A 20,838-nucleotide genomic window follows, 5' to 3' on the forward strand; every position below is an offset into this window, starting at 1 on the left:
GGTATGAGTGGAGTGGAATGGAATAGAATGGAATGAAGAATTAGGATAGGAATAGTATAGAATAGAATAAGAACAGAATAGAATAGAATAATTGAATGAAGAATTAGGATAGGGTAGGAGTGAAGTGGAATGGAATAGAATGGAATGAAGAATTAGGGTAGAGTAGAGTAGATGAAGAGTGGAGTAGAGTAGAATAGAATAGAATGAAGAATTAGGGTAGGAATAGAATAGAATAAGAACAGAATAGAATAATGGAATGAAGAATTAGGATAGGGTAGGGTAGGAGTGGAATGGAATAGAATGGAATGAAGAATTAGGATAGGAATAGAATAGAATAAGAATAGAACAGAATAGAATAGAATAATGGAATGAAGAATTAGGATAGGGTAGGAATGGAGTGGAATGGAATGAAGAATTAGGGTAGAGTAGAGTAGATGAAGAGTGGAGTAGAGTAGAGTAGAGTAGAGTAGAATAGAATAGAATAGAATGAAGAATTAGGGTAGGAATAGAATAGAATAAGAACAGAATAGAATAATGGAATGAAGAATTAGGATAGGGTAGGGTAGGAGTGGAATGGAATAGAATGGAATGAAGAATTAGGATAGGAATAAAATAGAATAAGAATAGAACAGAATAGAATGGAATAATGGAATGAAGAATTAGGATAGGGTAGGAGTGGAATGGAATAGAATGGAATGAAGAATTAGGATGGGAATAGAATAGAATAAGAATAGAACAGAATAGAATAGAATAGAATAATGGAATGAAGAATTAGGATAGGGTAGGAATGGAGTGGAATGGAATGAAGAATTAGGGTAGAGTAGAGTAGATGAAGAGTGGAGTAGAGTAGAGTAGAGTAGAATAGAATAGAATGAAGAATTAGGGTAGGAATAGAATAGAATAAGAATAGAATGGAATAATGGAATGAAGAATTAGGATAGGGTAGGGTAGGAGTGGAATGGAATAGAATGGAATGAAGAATTAGGATAGGAATAGAATAGAATAAGAATAGAACAGAATAGAATGGAATAATGGAATGAAGAATTAGGATAGGGTAGGAATGGAGTGGAATGGAATGAAGAATTAGAGTAGAGTAGATGAAGAGTGGAGTAGAGTAGAGTAGAGTAGAATAGAATAGAATGAAGAATTAGGGTAGGACTAGAATAGACTAGAATAAAAATAAGAATAGAATAGAATAATGGAATGAAGAAATAGGAGAGGAGAGGACAGAACAGAACAGAATCCCAAAAGTGCTTTCTCAAGAGGCAACTGGACTTTCTGGTTTTTCGTTGAAGACGTTTCGCTTCTCATCCAAGAAGCTTCTTCAGCTCTGACTGGATGGTGGGGAATGGAAGCTTCTTCAGTCGGGGCTGAAGAAGCTTCCTGGATGAGAAGCGAAATGTCTTCAAAAGAAAAATATCAGAAAGTCCTGTTGCCCCTTGAAAAAAAAGCACAGCTCTGGGACAACTTCGCAGGTTGCCAGCTAATATTGGACTTCCTTCCCCTGCACCTCCCACCCCCTCTGGGGTTGCCTCCTGAACTCTACTAACAGCATGCTCAGCACGCACCCTTTGATGTGCAGCATTGGTAGATCGTAGTGTTGGAAAGAAACTGGTCCCGTTGCTGTTGTTATATGTCAGACTGGAAAACAGCATTAAAAGCATTTTTTAAAGCATTAAAGCTGTAAGCAGCAATACTTGCTCCTGGCATGAATGTATTCAGTCTACTCGGTCTTCATTCTATCATCATCATCATCATCATCATCATCATCATCATCATCATTCATGATCAGTAGATCCGTGAGGGGCTAAGGTCGAAGAAGCAGCACATTTCAGTAAAAGGACTTTAATGTGCTTCTTGATGCCACTTCCTGTGCATAATTAAACTCTTTAATAATTAATTCAAGTGCTTGAGTTCTATCTTTATTTTTACTTTCAGCCTTTCTGTATGCTTATACTTTATTTGACCTTCCTTCCTTCCTTCCTTCCTTCCTTCCTTCCTTCCTTCCTTCCTTCCTTCCTTCCTTCCTTCCTTCCACCCATTCATCCGTTTCACCTCCCTCTCCTTCCTTCCTTCTTTTTCACCCTCTCCTTCCTTTCATCCATCTATTCTCCATCTCATCTTTCCTTTACCTTCCCCTCTCCTCTATTGCCTTACCTTTCCTTCCTGCCTTCCTTCCTTCCTTCCTTCTTTTTCACCCTTTCTTTCTTTCCTTCCTTCCTTCTTTCCTTTTCACCTTTTCACCTTTTCCTTTCTTCCTTTCTTCCTTTTTCACCCCTTTCTTCCTTCCTTCCTTCCTTTTTCCATCTCTCCTCTCCTTTCCTCCTCTCTCTTCTCTCCTCTCTTGCCTTCCCTTGTCTCTCCTTGTTTTCCTTCCTTCTTTCCTTTCTTTCCCTTCCCTTTTTTTGCCTCACCTCGCCTTCCTTCCCCATCCTTCCCCTTGTAAAACCTGACCAGGGCTGCCAGCAGCTCTACGCCTTCTGCCAGCCAGGCATCACCAGCTGCTGCCCTGCCTCCTCCAGCTCGACTTCCATCCTCAACCTCCTCTCCCAATTTCTTCAAGCGCCTCAGGCATAGTTCAAGCGGAGAACAAGGCAGGCAGGTCGTGCCGAAGAGGTGAGGAGAGAGAGAGGGAGGGAGGGAGGAAGAGGGACAGGGAGGGAAGGAGACAGAGAGAGTGGGAGGGAGGAAGAGGGGAAGAGAGAGAGATGGGGAGGGAGGAAGAGAGATAGGGAAAGGGGGAGAGAGAGGAGGAAGAGAGAGAGAAGGGAGGGAAGAGGGGGAGAGGAGGGGGAGAGGGAGAGAGGAAGGGGAGAGGGAGAGACAGAGAGGGGGGAGGGAGGAAGGGAGAGAGAGAGAGAGAGAGAGAGAGAGAGAGAGAGAGAAAGAGAAAGAGAAAGAGAGAGAGAGTTAGTTTGGCAGTGCATCGCTTCATAACGATTTTCACCGAAGGCATCTGGTACCTTGCAAAGGGAAGTCATGAATTAAACCGAAATAAGTCAACAATTTCCAGGATCTTGGAAAAATAGCCCTTCTCTTGCTACTGTGGTGTAGCTCTTATTATGAGTTAACTAATTAATTACATGTAAATCTAGGAAGAAATAAAATAAAATTTGGTGTAACTTAGTCAAAGTCTCGGGTTGAAATAAGCGTAAGCTCAGCCAGTCACAAAATTATTCTCATTGATTGCACCTATGTGAAACCACAATCCAAACGGTCTCTTATTGACTCACGTAATATGTGTCACAACATGGCACGCGCAGGCTCAGCGGCTAAGACGCTGAGCTTGTCAATCAGAAAGTCGGCAGTTTGGCGGTTCGAATCCCTAGCGCCGCATAATGGAGTGAGCTCCTGTGACTTGTCCCAGGTTCTGCCAACCTAGCAGTTCGAAAGCATGTAAAAAAAAATGCAAGTAGAAAAATAGGAACCACCTTTGGTGGGAAGGGAACAGCGTTCCATGCACCTTCGGCATTTAGTCATACCGGCCACATGACCACGGAGACGTCTTCGGACAGCGCTGGCTCTTGGGCTTTGAAACTGAGACGAGCACCGCCCCCTAGAGTCAGGAACGACTAGCACATATGTGCGAGGGGAACCTTTACCTTTATAACACACTGTCCAAATAAAATGGCAGATATGGGGTCGCACGGCCTTTCCTGAAAATGGAATGAGCCTCCAACCAGTTATCTAAAATAAATTATACAGCTGGAAATCTTAGCCTTTGCTTTGTTTTCATTCCTATTGCATTTTTCCCCTAATTTGTTGCTTATTCCTTTCTCGTTTTGTGTTGTTCTCTCTTTCCGTGTCTGCGTTTTCCCCGCGCACCCTAAACCTCTCCCGTTCTGAGCCGCCCTTTTCAACGACGCTCAGCACCTCCTACCGTTCCTCTCTCCAGGAAAAACTTCGCTCCTCTTCTTCCGTACCAAATTTCTTAAAATTCCTGGCTCCTGTAGATGAGAATGTCACCTCTGACTTTAGGAAGTCCACCAGGTAGGTGGTGGACCGGGGTGGGATCCAGCCCATTTAACAACTGGTCCGCCGAAAATGCGAGTGCGTGGCGCATGCGTGGCTTCCGCTATGTGGCGAGGGTCAACGGAGCAGCCTATCGGGGCCTGCTCCACTCCATCTCTGCTCTCCGGGATAGCGACTGCTTCCCTCCTCTGCGGCTCTTGTTAGGAGAGAGTCTCTTGTGCAATTTAGCAGCTCTGAAAGGACGCAAATGACTAGAAAGAAAAACTAGAAAGTCCAGTTGCCTGTTGAAAAAAAGGATCTTTGGGACATATATCTGATTATTTTTAGCATTTTCAAAATTCTGGTTATCCTCTACAAAGCTCTATACAGTATGGCGCCTTGCCAAGCATGACTCTACTTACAGGGGTGGGTTTCTAACCACTTTATTACCGGTTCGCTCGCGCACGCAATGTTCTGCTCATGCACCAGTGGTAGGATATGACTGGTACGCCCCAGTACGGGTGTACCAGTGCCTGCTGGGAGCACTAGTTACTGTTCCGGTATGGTGCTCCAGAGGACCCACCCACCTACCCATGCTCCTTACCTGTATTTGAGCTGTTCGGTGCTTCCGCGCACGCCCATGGAGCGTACGGCACCTGTGCGACGCTCCACCGAGCAGCTGATGCGTTGCGGAGGCATCAGGGAGCGTCACGAGCGGTAAGCACACATGCGCACGTTCATGTGGTGGACACCCTGCCCCGTTGCACCGTACCAGTTGCATCTGGATCTGGAACCCACCACTGGCATGCGCAGCAGTGTCCGGGAGGGTGGGTGGAGCCTCTCACTGCTGCCACTACCGGTTTGGCTGAAGCAGGCCGAACCAGGAGCAACCCACCTCTGTCTACTTATCTAGTCATGAAGAAGGCATGGGAGGTCCATGGGGAAGAGACCAAGCACCAAGCCTTCTTAATAATGACTTCCACGCTTCGGAATACTCTGCTTCAAGAACTATGTCTGGTTTCAACTCTTGTTTTTAAAAAAAGCCCCAGATATGTAGGAAAAGGAGTGGCAGAGCCTAGGGTGGAGTCAAAAGAGCAATCCGCCTAGAATCTCTAGTAGTCACAAAGGGCTTAGCCCAACCCGTCTTGAATTCATTAACTCTTAATTGACTAGACCACTGGTGTCAAACTTGCCGCATCACGTTGCCATCCCATGACATATCACGATGCCATTTTCAGAGACTTATTTCTCGAAATATCCACGCGGCAGCGCACAAAGCCTTTGCACAAACACACATCTCTGCGTCACGGTTTCTATAAGCAGCAAGAGAGTTGGTAAAACATTATGGACTAGATTTGAAAAAAAGGGGAATGAACCATATATTCTTCCCCGCAGCACGGGAAGTTGAGAGGGTTAAAATGCTTCTTTTAATCCAAATAAGAGATTATATTTTAATTGCTTCCGGATTTTGTGTTTGCCATGAGGAAAAAAAATATAGATGAAACTTTAATTCCCTTTTTGTAAATTAGGCAGGCTTATTGTTATAGAAGTGGCTTTTACGTATTGCTGTGTAAAAGCAAAAAAAGTTGTGGTTGTTATGTTGTTAACCTTTGACCGTGTCAAACAGAATCAGAGGTTGGTGCCTTTTCCCTTTTTCCCCACTCCCATTACACTATACCCCTCCTTTTTCCCTTCCTCTCTTCTGACTTTTCCAAGGGTTTTTTCCTTTGTATTTTATACTTGGATCAACTAATTAAAAAGTTTTAACTGCGAGCAACAAAAGGTTATTTCTGAATATTTTTGACGATTCAAAACACCCTCCCTTGAGTTATTTCTGTCAAAGAGCTTATTGTTTAAGGAACGAAGCTGTGTAATTTTCTCTTTTCTACTTAAATTTGCAATTGAGACTCTTTTAGACAATCCGGGGGGGGAAAAAAACATGTCTTGCAACGGTAGCTAAAAGAAATAAATCCTGTGACTTCTGATTTTAGAGATAACCAATCCAAGTCGAGGGAAGCAGATATGGTCCCCGAGACCCCGGTGAAGGTTCGACGACATTCCTGGAGGCAGCAGATATTTTTAAGAGTGGCGACACCCCAAAAAGGATGTGACTCTCCCAGTTGGCATGAAGGTAAAATCCATCTGTAGTTAAAGGGAAGGTTTCATGAATGTGTTCTGACCGAGGCTTCCCAAGAGCCTGAAGCAAACTCCTGGTCCCGACAAAACCTCTTTTATTAATTGACTGTGAGTTCTGCTCGTTCACCTCCAGCAAAGTCTTTCGAGGGAGGATTTACAGTCACAGACCTTATCTGGCTTGGAGAGCTGCCAGCCTGAGATCTGCAGAACCTGGCAAGGAGTCTCGGAGAGTCACGAACCAATGAAGCGAACTAATTGCCTCCTGCAAACTCCACTCCCCTTTCACTCCTCTTTTATTTCCTCTGGGAGGGGGCCTTCATTGTCCACCTGTGGCCTTACTCCCAAGGTGACCCCTGTTCTTTAGCTCTTCCCTTCTACTGGCAGCTCTGCGCATGTGCAATCTGGGAACAGGCTCCAGCTGTTCTTCTGCCTCACTGATGTCTGACTCTGAAGGCAGCTGATAACTGACATACGGCCCTGGCCCCCTCTCCGCCTCCGACACCGAGCCCTCCTCAGAGCCTTCCCCAGACTCCAGGACTGGTTGCATTTTCAACATTGGCTAGACGTATTTTTAAACATTTTAGCTAACCTAGCAGGTAGTCAATGCCATCTGTAAAACATTTTATACAAATGTTCTTTATAAGAGGTTGCCATTGTTAATTTATGATTTCACTGCCATGGGTTTGGCTATTTCTCTAGTTCTACATTACAGCCATCAAAGGGGCTTTTTCAAGAGGCAGCTGGACTTTCTGATTTTTCTTTGAAGACGTTTCCCTTCTCATCTGCAAAGCTTCTTCAGTTCTTCACGTCGGAACTGAAGAAGCTTCTTGGATGAGAAACGAAGCGTCTTCAAGAAAAAATAAAGTCCAGTTGCCTCTTGGGGGGGAAAAAATCACCTATGGGACAACCATGACCTGGATGACTGAGGATCTCCAAGGGCATGGATATATTTGCTACACTATTAGTAGATGAAGGGTCTTATGTGAGATGTTCAGTTTCCTGCTGGCTGGTCCTGATAATTATTTTTCCAAGGGTAGGATTGATCTAGCACAGTGATGGCGAAAGCATGTTGTAACATCTTGATTAGTTGATGGAGTTACAACACAGCCAACCAATCTGCTTGCAGCAATAGAGCCAGCACTCCACACACCCCCACCAGTATTTATAGAGGGACGGCAGCTCCGATCACGCTTTGCTCGTACAGGCATGAGGCCGAAGACACCAGCCTGAAGATGACAAGTGGCGAAACATTGCCAAGATACTCTCAAACATATTGTGTGTGTGTGTGTGTGTGTGTGTGTGAGAGAGAGAGAGAGAGAGAGAGAGAGAGAGAGAGAGAGAGATGTTGTATTTGTGCTGATAAATAAATAAAGGGAGACTAGTATAGATCTATTTCAAGCTATTTAGCTCTCATCAGCTAGCCATACCCTTACTGGGATTAGAACCTGTGCTGTATTGCATCTTAGGCAGATGTGTTAACCACTAAGCCACAAGGTTCTCCTCCTTTATCAGCTGAGCCAGGGAAATAGGTATGTATTTAGTGTCACAACCCCTGGTATGCCCAAATATGGGAGGAGGCATACTGCTTCCTTTCTCTGTCTATCGGCTCATCGCAAGAGACACTAAATACACACACACACACACACACACACACACACACACAAAGCACAGTGGTTAAATGCAGCACTGCAGGCTACTTCAGCTGACTGCAGTTCAGCTGTTCAAATCTCACCGGCTCAGGGTTGACTCAGCCTTCCATACTTCCGAGGTGGGTAAAATGAGCACCCGGATTGTTGGGGGCGATATGCTGACTCTGTAAACTGCTTAGAGAGGGCTGAAAGCCCTATGAAGCGGTATATAAGTCTAACTGCTATTGCTATTGCTAAATGGCTCCATGTGCCACCAGGGGCACACCTGCCATAGGTTCGCCATCACGGATTTTAGGAATGCAGACAAATCTTCAATTTTGTTTTAAAAATAGAATTTCTTCCCCTCTTTTTGTCGAATAAGATTATTCCGAACTGGCAGAATTGGTCCCTAGATCACCGTTACAGCCAGTTTGTGAAGACGGTCCTTTTGGAGCAGCCAAAGAAGACAGGAAAAAGACATCCAAAGAGTTGAGGGAACTTTGGCAAAAAGCTGTCCTCCAGCAGATCCTCCTCCTTAGGATGGAAAAGGAAAACCAGAAACTGCAAGGTAAAATACCCAATCTCTCCGGAAAAATTCTATATTTTTGATATTTGTACCAAAGGGACGAAAGAGGTTGCTGAAAGATAGTGTGTTGTGCATTGCATGCTGTGCTTCATTATCCTCAGTACTTTACCCCTATATATAAACGGAGTTTATTTTATCTTGATAGACACTTCCTTTATTTGATAAATGACAGCTTTTAAGTCTTGTTCCTGGAAGGGCTGATAAGGAAACTCAGACTTTATCTCCTTTGAACCTACACCATTTCTGACAAACAGCAGCCCAGCCTTTTCTTGAAAGCCTCCAGCGATGAAGCTGCCACAACTTCCAAAGGCACCTTCTGTTCCTTTGGTTGATTGTTGTCACTGTTCATCAGTGCGTTTAATAATGATTATAAAATGGTTGTACATCATGCCTGCTTTACTGAATTGTTGTATGCCACCCAGAGTTGCTTTATAAATTATATAGTGGCTGTATAAATTAGATGAGAGAGAGGGGGGGAGGGAGGGAGAGAGAGAGAGGGAGAGGTATGTAGATAGATATGATAGAGAGGCAGACAGACAGAGAAATAGACAGATGATAGTAGGTTTCCATTTCATGGGTGGCTATATGAATTGGATGGATGGATGGATGGATGGATGGATGGATGGATGGATGGATGGATGGATGGACGGACAGAAAGAAAGACAGACAGACAGACAGACAGACAGACAGAGAAGTAGACGTAGATGATAGTTGGTTTCCATGCGATGGGTGGCTATATGAATTTGATGGATGGATGGATGGATGGATGGATGGATGGATGGATGGATGGACGGATGGATGGAGAGAGAGAGAGAGAGAGAAGTAGACAGATGATAGTTGGTTTCCATGTCATGGGTGGCTATATGAATTTTATAGATGGATGGATGGATGGATGGATGGATGGATGGATGGATGGATGCATGGATGGATGCATGGATGCATGGATGGACGGACGGACGGACAGATAATAGATAGATAATAAATAGATATAGATAGAAGATGGATGGATGGATGGACGGACGGACGGATAGATAATAGATAGATAATAGATAGATAATAAATGGATATAGATAGAAGATGGATGGATGGATGGATGGATGGATGGATGGATGGATGGATGGATGGATGGACAGACAGAAAAGTAGACAGATGATAGTTGGTTTCCATGTCATGGGTGGCTATATAAACTTGATAGATACATGGATGGATGGATAACTATATATATAGATGGATGGACGGACAAACGGACAGGCAGACAGACATTTGCAGACATTTGGTGGCCTTTCACCGGTGCGCCTGCCTTTAACCTATCTGCCTTTTTCTCTCTCCTAGCTTCTGAAAATGATCTGCTAAATAAGCGCCTGAAGCTTGATTACGAAGAAATCACCCCGTGTCTCAAAGAAGTGATGTCCGTCTGGGATAAAATGCTGAACCTGCCAGGAAGGTCAAAGATCAAGTTTGACATGGAAAAAATACACTCTGCTGTTGAGAAAGGTGAGGGTATCTAATTCCTGAGGCATGCAAATATGTTGGCACCTTGGAAAGTGTATTGTTATCTTTTTAAACAGATGCAGTAACTGTTTATAAGAATACTAGCTGCTAACCCGGCGTTGCCCGGGTATTTATTTATCCCAATCCCCCTTACCAGAGGGATCCCCCTGGTGAAGAACTGTGAAGCCGTTACCATGGAAACTCCACTGTACTGTACTGTAGAAGCAGTTTAAGGCACAACAGGATCTATCTTAACAGAACTTGAATCCATATTCTTTCTTTTTTTTTCCCCTCTTACGATCTTTTGAAAAGGAGTTCCTCGGCAGCAGAGGGGAGAGATATGGAAGTTTTTAGCAGAGCTGCACCAACTCAAGCACCCATTTCCAAATAAGCAACCGCCAAAGGAAACGCCTTACAAAGAACTGTTAAAACAGCTGACTTCCCAGCAGCACGCAATTCTCATCGATTTAGGTAAGTCTGGTATTAAACTTGGTACGTTTTGCCTTTGCATTAAAAAAAAGTGAAACCCCCTTGTCGAATCTCTCACTTTGCAGCCTAAACTATGGGTTCCATTACGGTCGTAGGTTGAGGACTCCCTGCCTTTCGGTTCCTTCTGTAACATTATAAACGATTTCCTGGGCTGGAAGATTTTCCTTCTGGAAAATTACCGAACCATTCCTGATTTGCTTAATGACTGAACGGTTCCCTGCAGGGATTGTGTTGTGGCCCACCAGTGGCCAGCAGAGCTGGCAGCAGATCCGGACAGTGAGGAGGTTGGGGAGGAACCTGGGCCAGTCCTGGAGTCTGGGGAAGGCTCAGATGAGGGCTCTGTGTCGGAGGCAGAGAGGGGGCCAGAGCCGTCTGACAGTTATCAGCTGCCTTCAGAGTCAGACATCAGTGAGGCAGAAGAACAGCTGGAGCCTGTTCCCAATGTGCGCATGCACAGAGTTGCCAGAGGAAGGGAACAGCTAAAGAACAGGAGTTGACTTGGGAGGAAGGCCACAGGTGGACGGTGAATGGCCCCTCCCAGAGGAAATAAAAGAGGAGCGAAAGGGGAGTTTGCAGGAGACAATTAGTTCGCTTCATTGGTTCGTGACTCTCCAAGACTCCTTGCCAGGTTCTGCAGATATTGGCCTGGCAGCTCTCCAAGCCCGATAAAGTCTGTGACTGTAAATCCTCCTCTGAAAAACTTTGCCGACTGAGAGTGATCAGAATTCACAGGAAATTAACGAAAGGGGTTTTCGTCGGGACAAGGGGTTTACTTCAGGCTCTTGGGGAGCCTCATCCAGAACAGGGATTCACTTAACAACTGTAGCAGGAAAGGTGGTTAACAGGGGCCAGGTTCACTTAATGACTGTCCCGCTCAGCAACATAAACATTGGGCTGAATTGTGGATTTGTTTGTTTTTAAATATTTGGAAAGTGTTTTGCACGACGGTGCAGCTGGTTTGATTCTAGGACCATCTCTCTTCTCTCTCGTAGGTCGTACTTTCCCGACCCATCCCTACTTCTCACCCCAGCTTGGAGCTGGCCAGCTCTCCCTTTATAATATCCTGAAGGCCTACTCCCTCCTGGATTCGGAAGTAGGCTATTGTCAAGGCCTGAGTTTTGTGGCCGGAGTGCTGTTACTACACATGAGTGAAGAGGAAGCCTTCAAGATGCTGAAGTTCCTGATGTTTGATATGGGCCTTCGGAAGCGATACCTGCCAGACATGACGATTCTCCAGGTAAAGGACCTGCGTTATGTTTACTTAGTGTTGCACCCAGTTACGTGAACCTTAGACGGGTAAGTCCTCGACGTACAACCACAATGGAGCCCCCGAAACGTCTGAGAAGCGAAGTCAGTGGGGAAGCCAGATTCGCAATTAACAACCGTGTGATTACGGTGACTTCTCAAACGCACCGTGTTCTGACCCAGCTCCCCGAACAAGACAAACCCTCTGATAGGAACTCAAAAGATTCCATTATCACGAATGCCGGCAGCCCCGGTGAAAAGTGTCTCTCGCGGGCTAACAAGTCCATCCGGCCAGAACATGAATACTTGTCTGCCATACCTATTCATCTCCGCTCCCCCCCTGCCTTTTATCCCCAGAGCTAGAGTGGAGCCTCGCTACCAGCTGTGGCTCTTCCTTCCCGAGGACCGGCCCATAGATTTCCACTGCTCTCCTCTCCTCTGCCTTCTGTGCATCCGTGCTTCAGGCACTGGATCAAGCTGTTTGTCCTCTTTCTCATCAGCCACCTCCAGCTAGCTCAGGTTGACTTGGAAAGTGGTTGTCTACATCCAGGTAGTCCTCGACTTACAACCACATATCGAGGCCCAACATTTCTGTTGTTAAGTGGGTTTCGCCCCATTTTACAAACTCTTTCCTCTCGCCGTCGTTAAGGGAGTCACCGCAGTTGATACGTTAGCCCAGTGTTTTTCAACCTTTTTTGTGCAAAGGCACACTTTTTTCATGAAAAAAATCACGAGGCACACCACCATTAGAAAATGTTAAAAAATTTTAACTCTGTGCCTATATTGACTATATATAAAGTAATTTTCCCATGGCACACCTTACACTATGTCACGGCACACTAGTGTGCCGCGGCACAGTGGTTGAAAAACACTGCGTTAGCCCACCCAGTTGTGAAGCGAAGGTGGCTTCCCCGTGGACTTTGCTCGCCACATGGTCGCAAAAGAGGATCACGTGAGCCCGGGACGCTTCAACCATCATAAATATGAGTCAGTTGCTCATTAGAAGGTCGCAAAAGGAGAATCACATCACCCCTGGGACACCACAATGATCTTAAATACGAGTCAGTTCCCAAGCGTTCCAAATCCTGGTCGTGAAGATGCCACAAGAGGTCATAACTGTGAAGAATGGTCATAAGTCACATTTTTCAGTGATGTCACTTCAAATAGCCAGTAAATGAACTGTCTTAAGTTGAGGACTGCATCTCCCGACAGCATACATACTGCCCTCCATCTACCAACGACAATTGCTGTGTTAAAAAAATCCTAATTCTTGTTTCTTCTGTTTTCTTCTGTTGTTGTTTTTTTTAATTTGCTTGGTAGATCCAGATGTATCAGCTCTCTCGACTCCTTCACGATTACCACAAAGATCTCTACGATCACTTCGAAGCCAACGAGATCGGCCCCAGCCTCTACGCTGCCCCGTGGCTCCTGACCCTGTTTGCGTCTCAGTTTCCCCTGGGCTTCGTCGCTCGGGTGTTCGGTAAGTCGTCCTAATTGCCCGAGGTTTGAATAACTTCGGCCACCTCGTGAGAAAGAAGGACGGTCCCTCCTGTTGGAAAAGAGGGAAGGCCAAAGGGGGAGGGGGCGGTAAATTATTTAGCGTATCATGAGAACGTGGCAGAAGATCAGTAAACATACTGCCAACTCCCCGTGTTGACATTCCATGCATACCGTCGGCGGAGCTGGATCTCAGATTACAGTAGCTGGTTTGAGATGGGTGTATTTATTGGGCAATGTGATTTGTGACACAGAGTGAGGGGAGGAAAGGAACAGGGACAAAGTTCAGAAGCAGATAGACAAAGCAAAAGAAATGTCTGCCAATAAATCTTGCCTAATGAAGCTGATAATAAATCATTCGTTTATGTATTGAAACATCGGCTCTTATTAAGTGTTAGTTACGGCACCGTTGGGAACCTTTACACCTGCATACAGGTAGTTCTGGGCTTACAACAGTTCATTTAGTGACCGTTCAAAAGTTACAACAGCACTGAGAAAATGTCGTGGTCTGTCGGCCGCCCCCCCCCCTCCAGTAGCTGAATCAGAAGGAGGAAGAGGTTTGGGAGTCAGGGTCCGCATTGAGGCAACCTGGGAGCTCCGAGGGGGAAGAGGGAATGGAGCTGGCAGAGAGAGGTGGGGGAGCAGAGCCTGGGCTGTTCGCCAACCCTCAGATGGCGAGTCAACAGCCCTAAGGTCTGGGGGTGGCTGATGAGGAAGAGGAGGAACAGCTGGGTCCAGTGCCTGACGCACAGATGCACCGAAAGCAGAGGAAAGGAGAGCTGTGGAAATCTATGGGCCGGTCCTTGGGACGGAAGAAACAGCACTGCTAGCAAAGACCCACCCTAGCTCTGGAGATCAATATGGTTTCCCTGTTGATTTTGCTTATTAGGTCGTAAAAGGGGGATCACATGATGATCCCCAGGACACTGCAACCATCATAACTCTGAGTCAGTTGCCAAGCGTCTGAATTTTGACCACGTGACCATCAGGATGCTACAATGGTTGTGTGAAAAATGGCCATACGCGTGTCACTTTTTTCAGTGCCGTCTTAACTTTGAATGGTCACTAAATGAACTGCCGCAAATCGAGGACTATTCACACAATTGTTTATAAAACCAACGGCCTCGTAACTGGGTGTCCGATTCAGATATCCACGCAATCGCCTCTAGAGTTGGTTCGTGCAGATCGTCTAGGGGAGGGGTCGGCAACCTTAAACACTCAAAAGAGCCACAAAGGTCCTAACTGGAAGCCCCCAGTTCCCATTCTGGAGCTGACCAGAAGTCCGGTTCCCCCACCATAGACACCTCCTAGCGCAACATCCTTTACCTGTCCTACCTGTCCTAACTGAAAGTCCTATCAATTGTGGAGCTGACATGCGACAGGGAGCCACAGCAGAGGGATGAAAGAGCCATATGCAGCTCCAGAGCCACGGGTTGCTGACTCCTGGTCTAGGAAACCAGAGAAAACACCTTGTCAGTCTCCACCCTCCGTTTTGTCTCCAGTGTCTTTTTCCCAGCTTGGCACTGAACCAGATGGATATTTCTTTCAACACAGCCATAACTAAAGAGGAGTGGTGCGGTGGCCTAGAGGTGCAGCTCTCACCTCATAATCAGGAGGCTGCGAGATCCATCCTGGGTAGATATTTCTCTGTCTGGGTACACTGAGAATATATCTGCCAAACAAAACTCCGCTTCGGCAACAGGAAGGGCATCGGGCCAGGAAACACTGTGCTAGCTTCATTCAGTTGCCCAGACCACTCCGCAAGGGATTATGGGGTCATTAAATGATTATGATGTTTATTATAACTTCAAGTAAACGAATAGAATCATTATCTTCAAACGCTCTTCCTAACATTTCTCCTGTCTCCTCCAGACTTGATATATCTCCAAGGACCAGACGTTATATTAAAGGTGGCTCTAAGTCTTTTGGGAAGCCATAAGCCTTTGATTCTCCAGCATGAAAATCTGGAAACAATTGTCGACTTCATTAAAAGTATTCTTCCCAATCTAGGCCTGGTACAGATGGAAAAAACCATTAACCAGGTACGAAAACGGCGTATGATTGCCAGGGGAAAGTAGAAGCTGCAAAGTGTAGAACGACTTCCTCATATAATTCAGACCAGTTATTTTTTCCTAGCCAAACTGCAGCTTATTTGGGGAGTTAAGATGTTGGAATTTCCTTCTACAGAAGTAACATATTTCTAAACAATAGCCAGACCTGTTTTCAGATGTTTGGGGTAATGGGGGAGGCTATATGTTCCCTACTGCATCTTCCTGTTTTGTTTGGCATGGAGGAAGCTTTGGATACTTGGACAACATCCTACCTTCCACGGAGATTAGCGTGAATATCCTAAGAAACATAATGCCATGTTCTTGATCTGAACGAGGCTTCCCAAGAGCATAAAGCAAACTCCGCGTCCCGACAAAAACCCCTTTTACTGTGATTTTTGCTCATTCACATCCAGCAAAATCTTTCAAGGGAGGATTTACAGTCACAGACCTTATCTGGCTTGGAGAGCTGCCAGTCCTGATATCTGCAGAACTTGGCAAGGAGTCTCAGAGAGTCACGAACCAATTAAGCGAACTAATGGTCTCCTGCAAACTCCCTTTTGCTCATCTTTTATTTCCCCTGGGAGGGGCCATTCATTGTCTGGCCTTACTCACAAGTCGACCCCTGTTCTTTAGCTGTTCCCTTTGTCTGGCAACTCTGTGCATGCGCACACTGGGAACAGGCTCCAGCTGTTCGACTGCTTCACTGATGTCTGACTCTGAAGGCATCTGATAACTGTCAGACGGCTCTGGCCCCCTCTCTGCCTCAGACACAGAGCCATCCTCAGAGCCTTCCTCAGACTCCAGGACTGGCCCAGGTTCCTCCCCAACCTCCTCACTGTCCGAATCTGCTGCCAGCTCTGCTGCACGTTTAAACACAGTTCTGTGCACATTTAAAAAAAGCAAATTTGACACCGCACGGCCTAGTTTATTTTAATGCAAAATCATTGTGAAAGGGTAACAACAACAACAACATGTACCACAGGATACATCGAACAATAAGTCAGTCCCCTTTTTGAGACTTTTTTCAGCCCATTCCCCCCCCCAAAGCCTCAAAAACAGGCCAAGAAAAGCTTCAAAAACAGGCCAAAAAAAAAGGCTCAAAAATGGGCTGAAAAAAGCCTCAAAAATGAGTAGAAAAAAGGCTGGGGAAGGGTCGAAAAAAGCCCCCCCAAAAGGGCCGGAAACGAGGCGCGCAGAGGCCAAAATCCTTTGGTTGTTGTTGTTTTCCTCTTCTAAATTTGGCTGCGTCTTATATCAGCTGTGTCTTATAATCTGAAAAATATGGTAAGATGGTCTGATACTCTCTATGATACGCTGAGACAAATTTGATTTTCCTGTGTGGTTTTTATTTTTTCCCAAATCCCACGGCAGGTATTTGAGATGGATATTTCCAAACAGCTCCAAGCTTATGAAGTTGAATACTATGTCCTTCAGGATGAATTAACTGATTCTTCTCTGAATGACAATCAAAGAATGGATAAACTCGAGAAGGCCAACAGTAACTTACGGAAGCAAAACTTCGATCTCCTGGAGGAGCTACAGGTACGGGCTGCACTTCACTCGTAACGCGTTAAAACAAGATATTAAGCGAGTCAAGACAGAAGTCGTATTTATTTCTGCTGCATGCAATCGACAAGGAATACGTTTCCCTTCCTCAAAAAATTAATTTGCGCAATGTTTTTCCCTATAAACCAATTGGGATAGCCATAAGATTTGACGCACACAAATTCAAAATGATATCCCTGATTTAAGGTTTAAGAATTTTATACACTTGGAGCCACTGAGTCGTGCGGTGGCCTAGAGGTGGAACTCTCGCCTCACAACCAGGAGGCTGTGAGTTCGATCCTAGCTAGCGGCAGATATTTATCTCTCTGGGCACAATGAGAAACTATCTGCTGTGAACTCCGCATTGGGGATAGGAAGGGCATCTGGCCAGTAAACACTCAGCTCCATTCAGTTGCCTAGACCTCCACCCTGATGCAAGGGATTACAGGGTTATTAAAAAAACAAAAAAAATACACTTCGAGCCACCAGTATATAGACAGAGCAAACCCCCACTCCCTTCTAGCACTGATGACGGCACTTAGTTGGGTAACGAAACGTCTGCAAGAAAAGAACCGAGGTCAGAGAGCACCAAGGACGATTACTATTAAGATCCTTTCTGTTATTCTTGATTTTAATATTATTATCAAATTTATTGACATCCATCTTACCATTTAAGACGTGGTGGAGGGTTATTATTTCATTGTTTTAATTTTTATTCTTTTATATTGTGCCATAGTGTTGTAGGAGACGATATAAATTTTCTTTCTTCCATTAAACAGTGTGTCATTGGGTACATGTTTTGTGCAAATATTTTATACAATAACGACAACAAATTACAGCCATATTTATTATTTTATCTCTTCTTAACGTAATACTAATATACACCATATATACCATACCTAATACTATAACAATCCTCTTCTTAACTTCTTTAACTCCGTTAAAACATTTTCTCTATTTCGCTCTCCTGCTTTTTTCCACTTTTCATATTTATTCTCTAACCTTATAGTAAGGAAAAGGTATATTTGATAATTCATGTAATAACTGTAGCTAGGATTGGCATTTGCACAAAATTTTGAAGAATGAAGATACCCCTATGGACAAGAACGCGAAAGTATCAGAATGTGCAGAAATGAATAGGTTAGCGCTTGAAACTAAAGAGAAGGAACAGTCTGATTATTACAATATATGGGAATTATTTTATCAATGGTTAGAGCCGTGATGGCGAACCTATGGCACGGCTGCCCAAAGTGGCACGCACAGCCATGTTGTCTGCCACGTGCAGCATTACCCTTTCTGGGTTTCTGGCATGCATGCACACGTGACGATCAGCTGGCCTTTGCATATGCAGCTGTGCCAGAAACTAGAAGAGTTAGTCTTCCATTATCCGACATGAGCATGCGCCCCGGCCAGCTGATCGGCACATGCGCATGCATAGCAGTAACTGGAAGACTTGCTGATACATACACACACATATGCTGGAAACTGTAAGTTCATTTTCGGGCACACACATGCTCCCTGGGCAGCTCCTCTTCGTGGTTGCGGCCCAGACAAGCGCATGTGCGAGAGGTTCGCACATGCGCGAAGTGCTCTCTTTTCAGCACTCACTCGCAGGCATGCTCCCTTTGTGGCACTCCCTGCCGAAAAGGTTTGCCATCCAACTGGGTTAGAGAATAAATGGGAGGCGATATAAATTTTCTAAAGAAACACATGAATCAAAAATATCCTTCTTTCCTGTTGACTCTTTCAAGGTGGCTAATGAGAAGATCCAAAACCTGGAAGCCATGATTGAAGTCCTGCTTAACAACGAAGGCAAACTGAAGCAGACCATCGTCACTCTGGAACGGGAAGGGAAAGCGAGGATCGAAACTCTCACGGAACTCCACACGCAGCCCGCCAACTCCGGTGGGAAAACTCTTCCCTCCGAGCCGGGACGCACAAATGCCGCTAACTGAGAATGTAAGACTCAGCGTAGGAGGAGGGGGGAAAAGGGAGCTCCATTTTTTCTTGAGCAACTCCTAAAATTTTACGTATCGTCCAGGACTTGCCTTTTCTCCGTCTTCCCTTTTTCTCAATCCTTGTTGCACAGAAGGGGAAAGTGTGACAGCGCTTACTCAACGTGGCAGGCCTCGCTCGCCTACATCCCAGAGTCTTTCACGGAGTACACATACGGAGGAGTAGAACAACTCACAGGACGGCCTTCCAGCTCTGCTCTGGTTTGACACACATTTCCACCTGGTTGTAAACCTCCAGAGTTCTCTCCCTTACAATAACCCGCTTTTCGTTCGAAGTGTTTCACCGTAGTTCGCACCCAAAGCGTTTGGGGGAATTCCAGGCTGAACCTCACAGGCTGCAAAACGTCTCAAGGAATTTCAGTTTTAGAAACACGCCGGAGTGATTTTCTTTCCTATTTGAAGGGGCTACGCGGTACTCATTTATGACCGAATTTCTTTCTCCAAAGCGAAAAAGTGTGTTCTACCCACTTACAGGGTGTTTTTAAAACTTCACCGCCATCGCGAACCCCAAAGAAGGCAAACGTCAACCTTTAATTTGGGGGATTACTCTTGATTGGTGCCAATGTGATAAATATGGATATTTGTTACTTTTAATCAAATGCTTTGAGATCAGGGTTCAAGGCGATATCGTTCCCTTCTCTCTGCATTGGCAGAGTCTGAAGCTTTCGTATCTTTATAGTTTATGCCTTAAAATGTTGTTTTATTTATTTTTTTTGATTCATTGTGCCACACGCCTTTGTTTTCTGAATGCAAAGCTAGTCATTTCCCATTTTAATCCCAGTAGCTCAGTCCAGATATCAAGCAATTGTAGTTGTAGAACATTTCAAACATCACCCGTTAAAAATTCCGGAGCCACCAACAAATAAATGAAAGATATTCCTATACGTTGGGGCACTTAGAAGCTTATTATACTGAACAAGATTATGGTTTTAAAACAGTTTTATTTTTTTTAAATAGGTAGTTTTATTGTTTGTCATGAGGAGCGCAGGCATTGTTGTCTACTTCGGGGTATTTGGCAAATATACTAGGATTCATCACTGTGCAATCACAATTTTAATCAGAGTATTGGTTACGATCACATTTGCGATTCTGTAATTTGCACGTTGGTGATTTTAAAAGTTTTAACCTAGTTAAGCAACGATGATGAGACTCACTGAGTGGTTTGCCACGGATTGAAGTAAATCTGCACTTCGAGGCGTATCTGCACTACAAATGTAACTTGATTTAATAATTGTTTCATCCTGGGAAAAACAATTCCATTTTTAGGAGGGCATAATGGTCTCTGAAAGATAATTTTAAATATCCTTGTCAAATTAATTCATTTGACCCTTGAAAGAAAAGCATAACAATCCGGAACCTTCCCACCCACCCCCCCACGTGATGTAGTGTGGTTATTTTTTAAATAAGGGTTGACTGCATTAAATAAGCAATGTTCTCTGGTTTTTTTAAAAAGTTACACTGGCTCCTTGGAAAATAACGGTTGAAATTCAGCATGTGGTTTTTGCATTGATAAATATTGGAAATGACAATCTCATTGACTTTGCTGTTGTTTTGTTGATTTTAAGGCATCATCACCCACATGTTTATATCGTTGTTATAATTATTTCATATTGTCAGCATCAGACACTTTCTGCCGTATCTATATACACTTTTAGTATGCCCAACAGCATTGGAATTTGGACTGACATGACCCCCCCACCTGTAAGTTTTTTTTAACACTTAAAAAAAAGCAATAAACGTCAAATTCATGTGAGATGCTCCAAAAATCCAGAAAAGCCTCGTCTCTTCTCTCCTCTTCCCTTTCCTTTCTTTCCATTACCTTCCCTTCCCTGTTTCTTAAACATAAATTTAACATCCCAAAGTTTTCTAGATTATGAATTGTGCTTTCTAGATTATGGATTTATGTAGCTTCCTACATACAACCTTTTCTTCTGGGTTTCTTAAACAGATTTGTGGTTGTATGTCGCGGACCAGGGCCCTGTACTTGCCGCAAAGTTAAAAATGCAGTAGATATGCATTCAGTTTTGGTCGCCACGATGTAAAAAAGATGTGGAGACTCTAGAAAGAGTGCAGAGAATGGCAACCAAGATCATTAGGGGACTGGAGGCTAAAACATATGAAGAACGGTTGCAGGAACTGAGTATGTTTAGTTTAATGAAAAGAAGGACTATAAGAGACATGATAGCAGTCTTCCAATATCCCAG

The 20,838-nt window shown here is 44.5% G+C and overlaps 1 protein-coding gene across 2 annotated transcripts in view; it reads left to right on the top strand.

Annotated features, from left to right (window-relative positions):
- The window catches only part of TBC1D1 (TBC1 domain family member 1), a 69,419-nt gene extending 49,036 nt beyond the window's left edge, over nt 1-20,383 (top strand). For both annotated transcript variants that reach the window (XM_087724805.1, XM_087724806.1), the window contains exons 11-19: nt 5,943-6,082; nt 8,098-8,283; nt 9,634-9,795; nt 10,105-10,263; nt 11,274-11,518; nt 12,847-13,006; nt 14,896-15,065; nt 16,446-16,616; nt 18,371-20,383. In XM_087724805.1, the coding sequence (XP_087580931.1) occupies nt 5,943-6,082; nt 8,098-8,283; nt 9,634-9,795; nt 10,105-10,263; nt 11,274-11,518; nt 12,847-13,006; nt 14,896-15,065; nt 16,446-16,616; nt 18,371-18,574 (1,597 nt within the window). In that variant the 3' untranslated portion in view covers nt 18,575-20,383. The remainder of the gene's footprint in view (nt 1-5,942; nt 6,083-8,097; nt 8,284-9,633; nt 9,796-10,104; nt 10,264-11,273; nt 11,519-12,846; nt 13,007-14,895; nt 15,066-16,445; nt 16,617-18,370) is intronic.
- The last annotated feature ends 455 nt before the right edge of the window (nt 20,384-20,838 follow it).

Source organism: Thamnophis sirtalis, unplaced genomic scaffold (assembly GCF_051295495.1).
Source record: "Thamnophis sirtalis isolate CommonGarterSnake01/CBP01778 unplaced genomic scaffold, rThaSir2_p1.2 scaffold_10, whole genome shotgun sequence".
Classification (NCBI taxonomy): domain Eukaryota; kingdom Metazoa; phylum Chordata; class Lepidosauria; order Squamata; family Natricidae; genus Thamnophis; species Thamnophis sirtalis.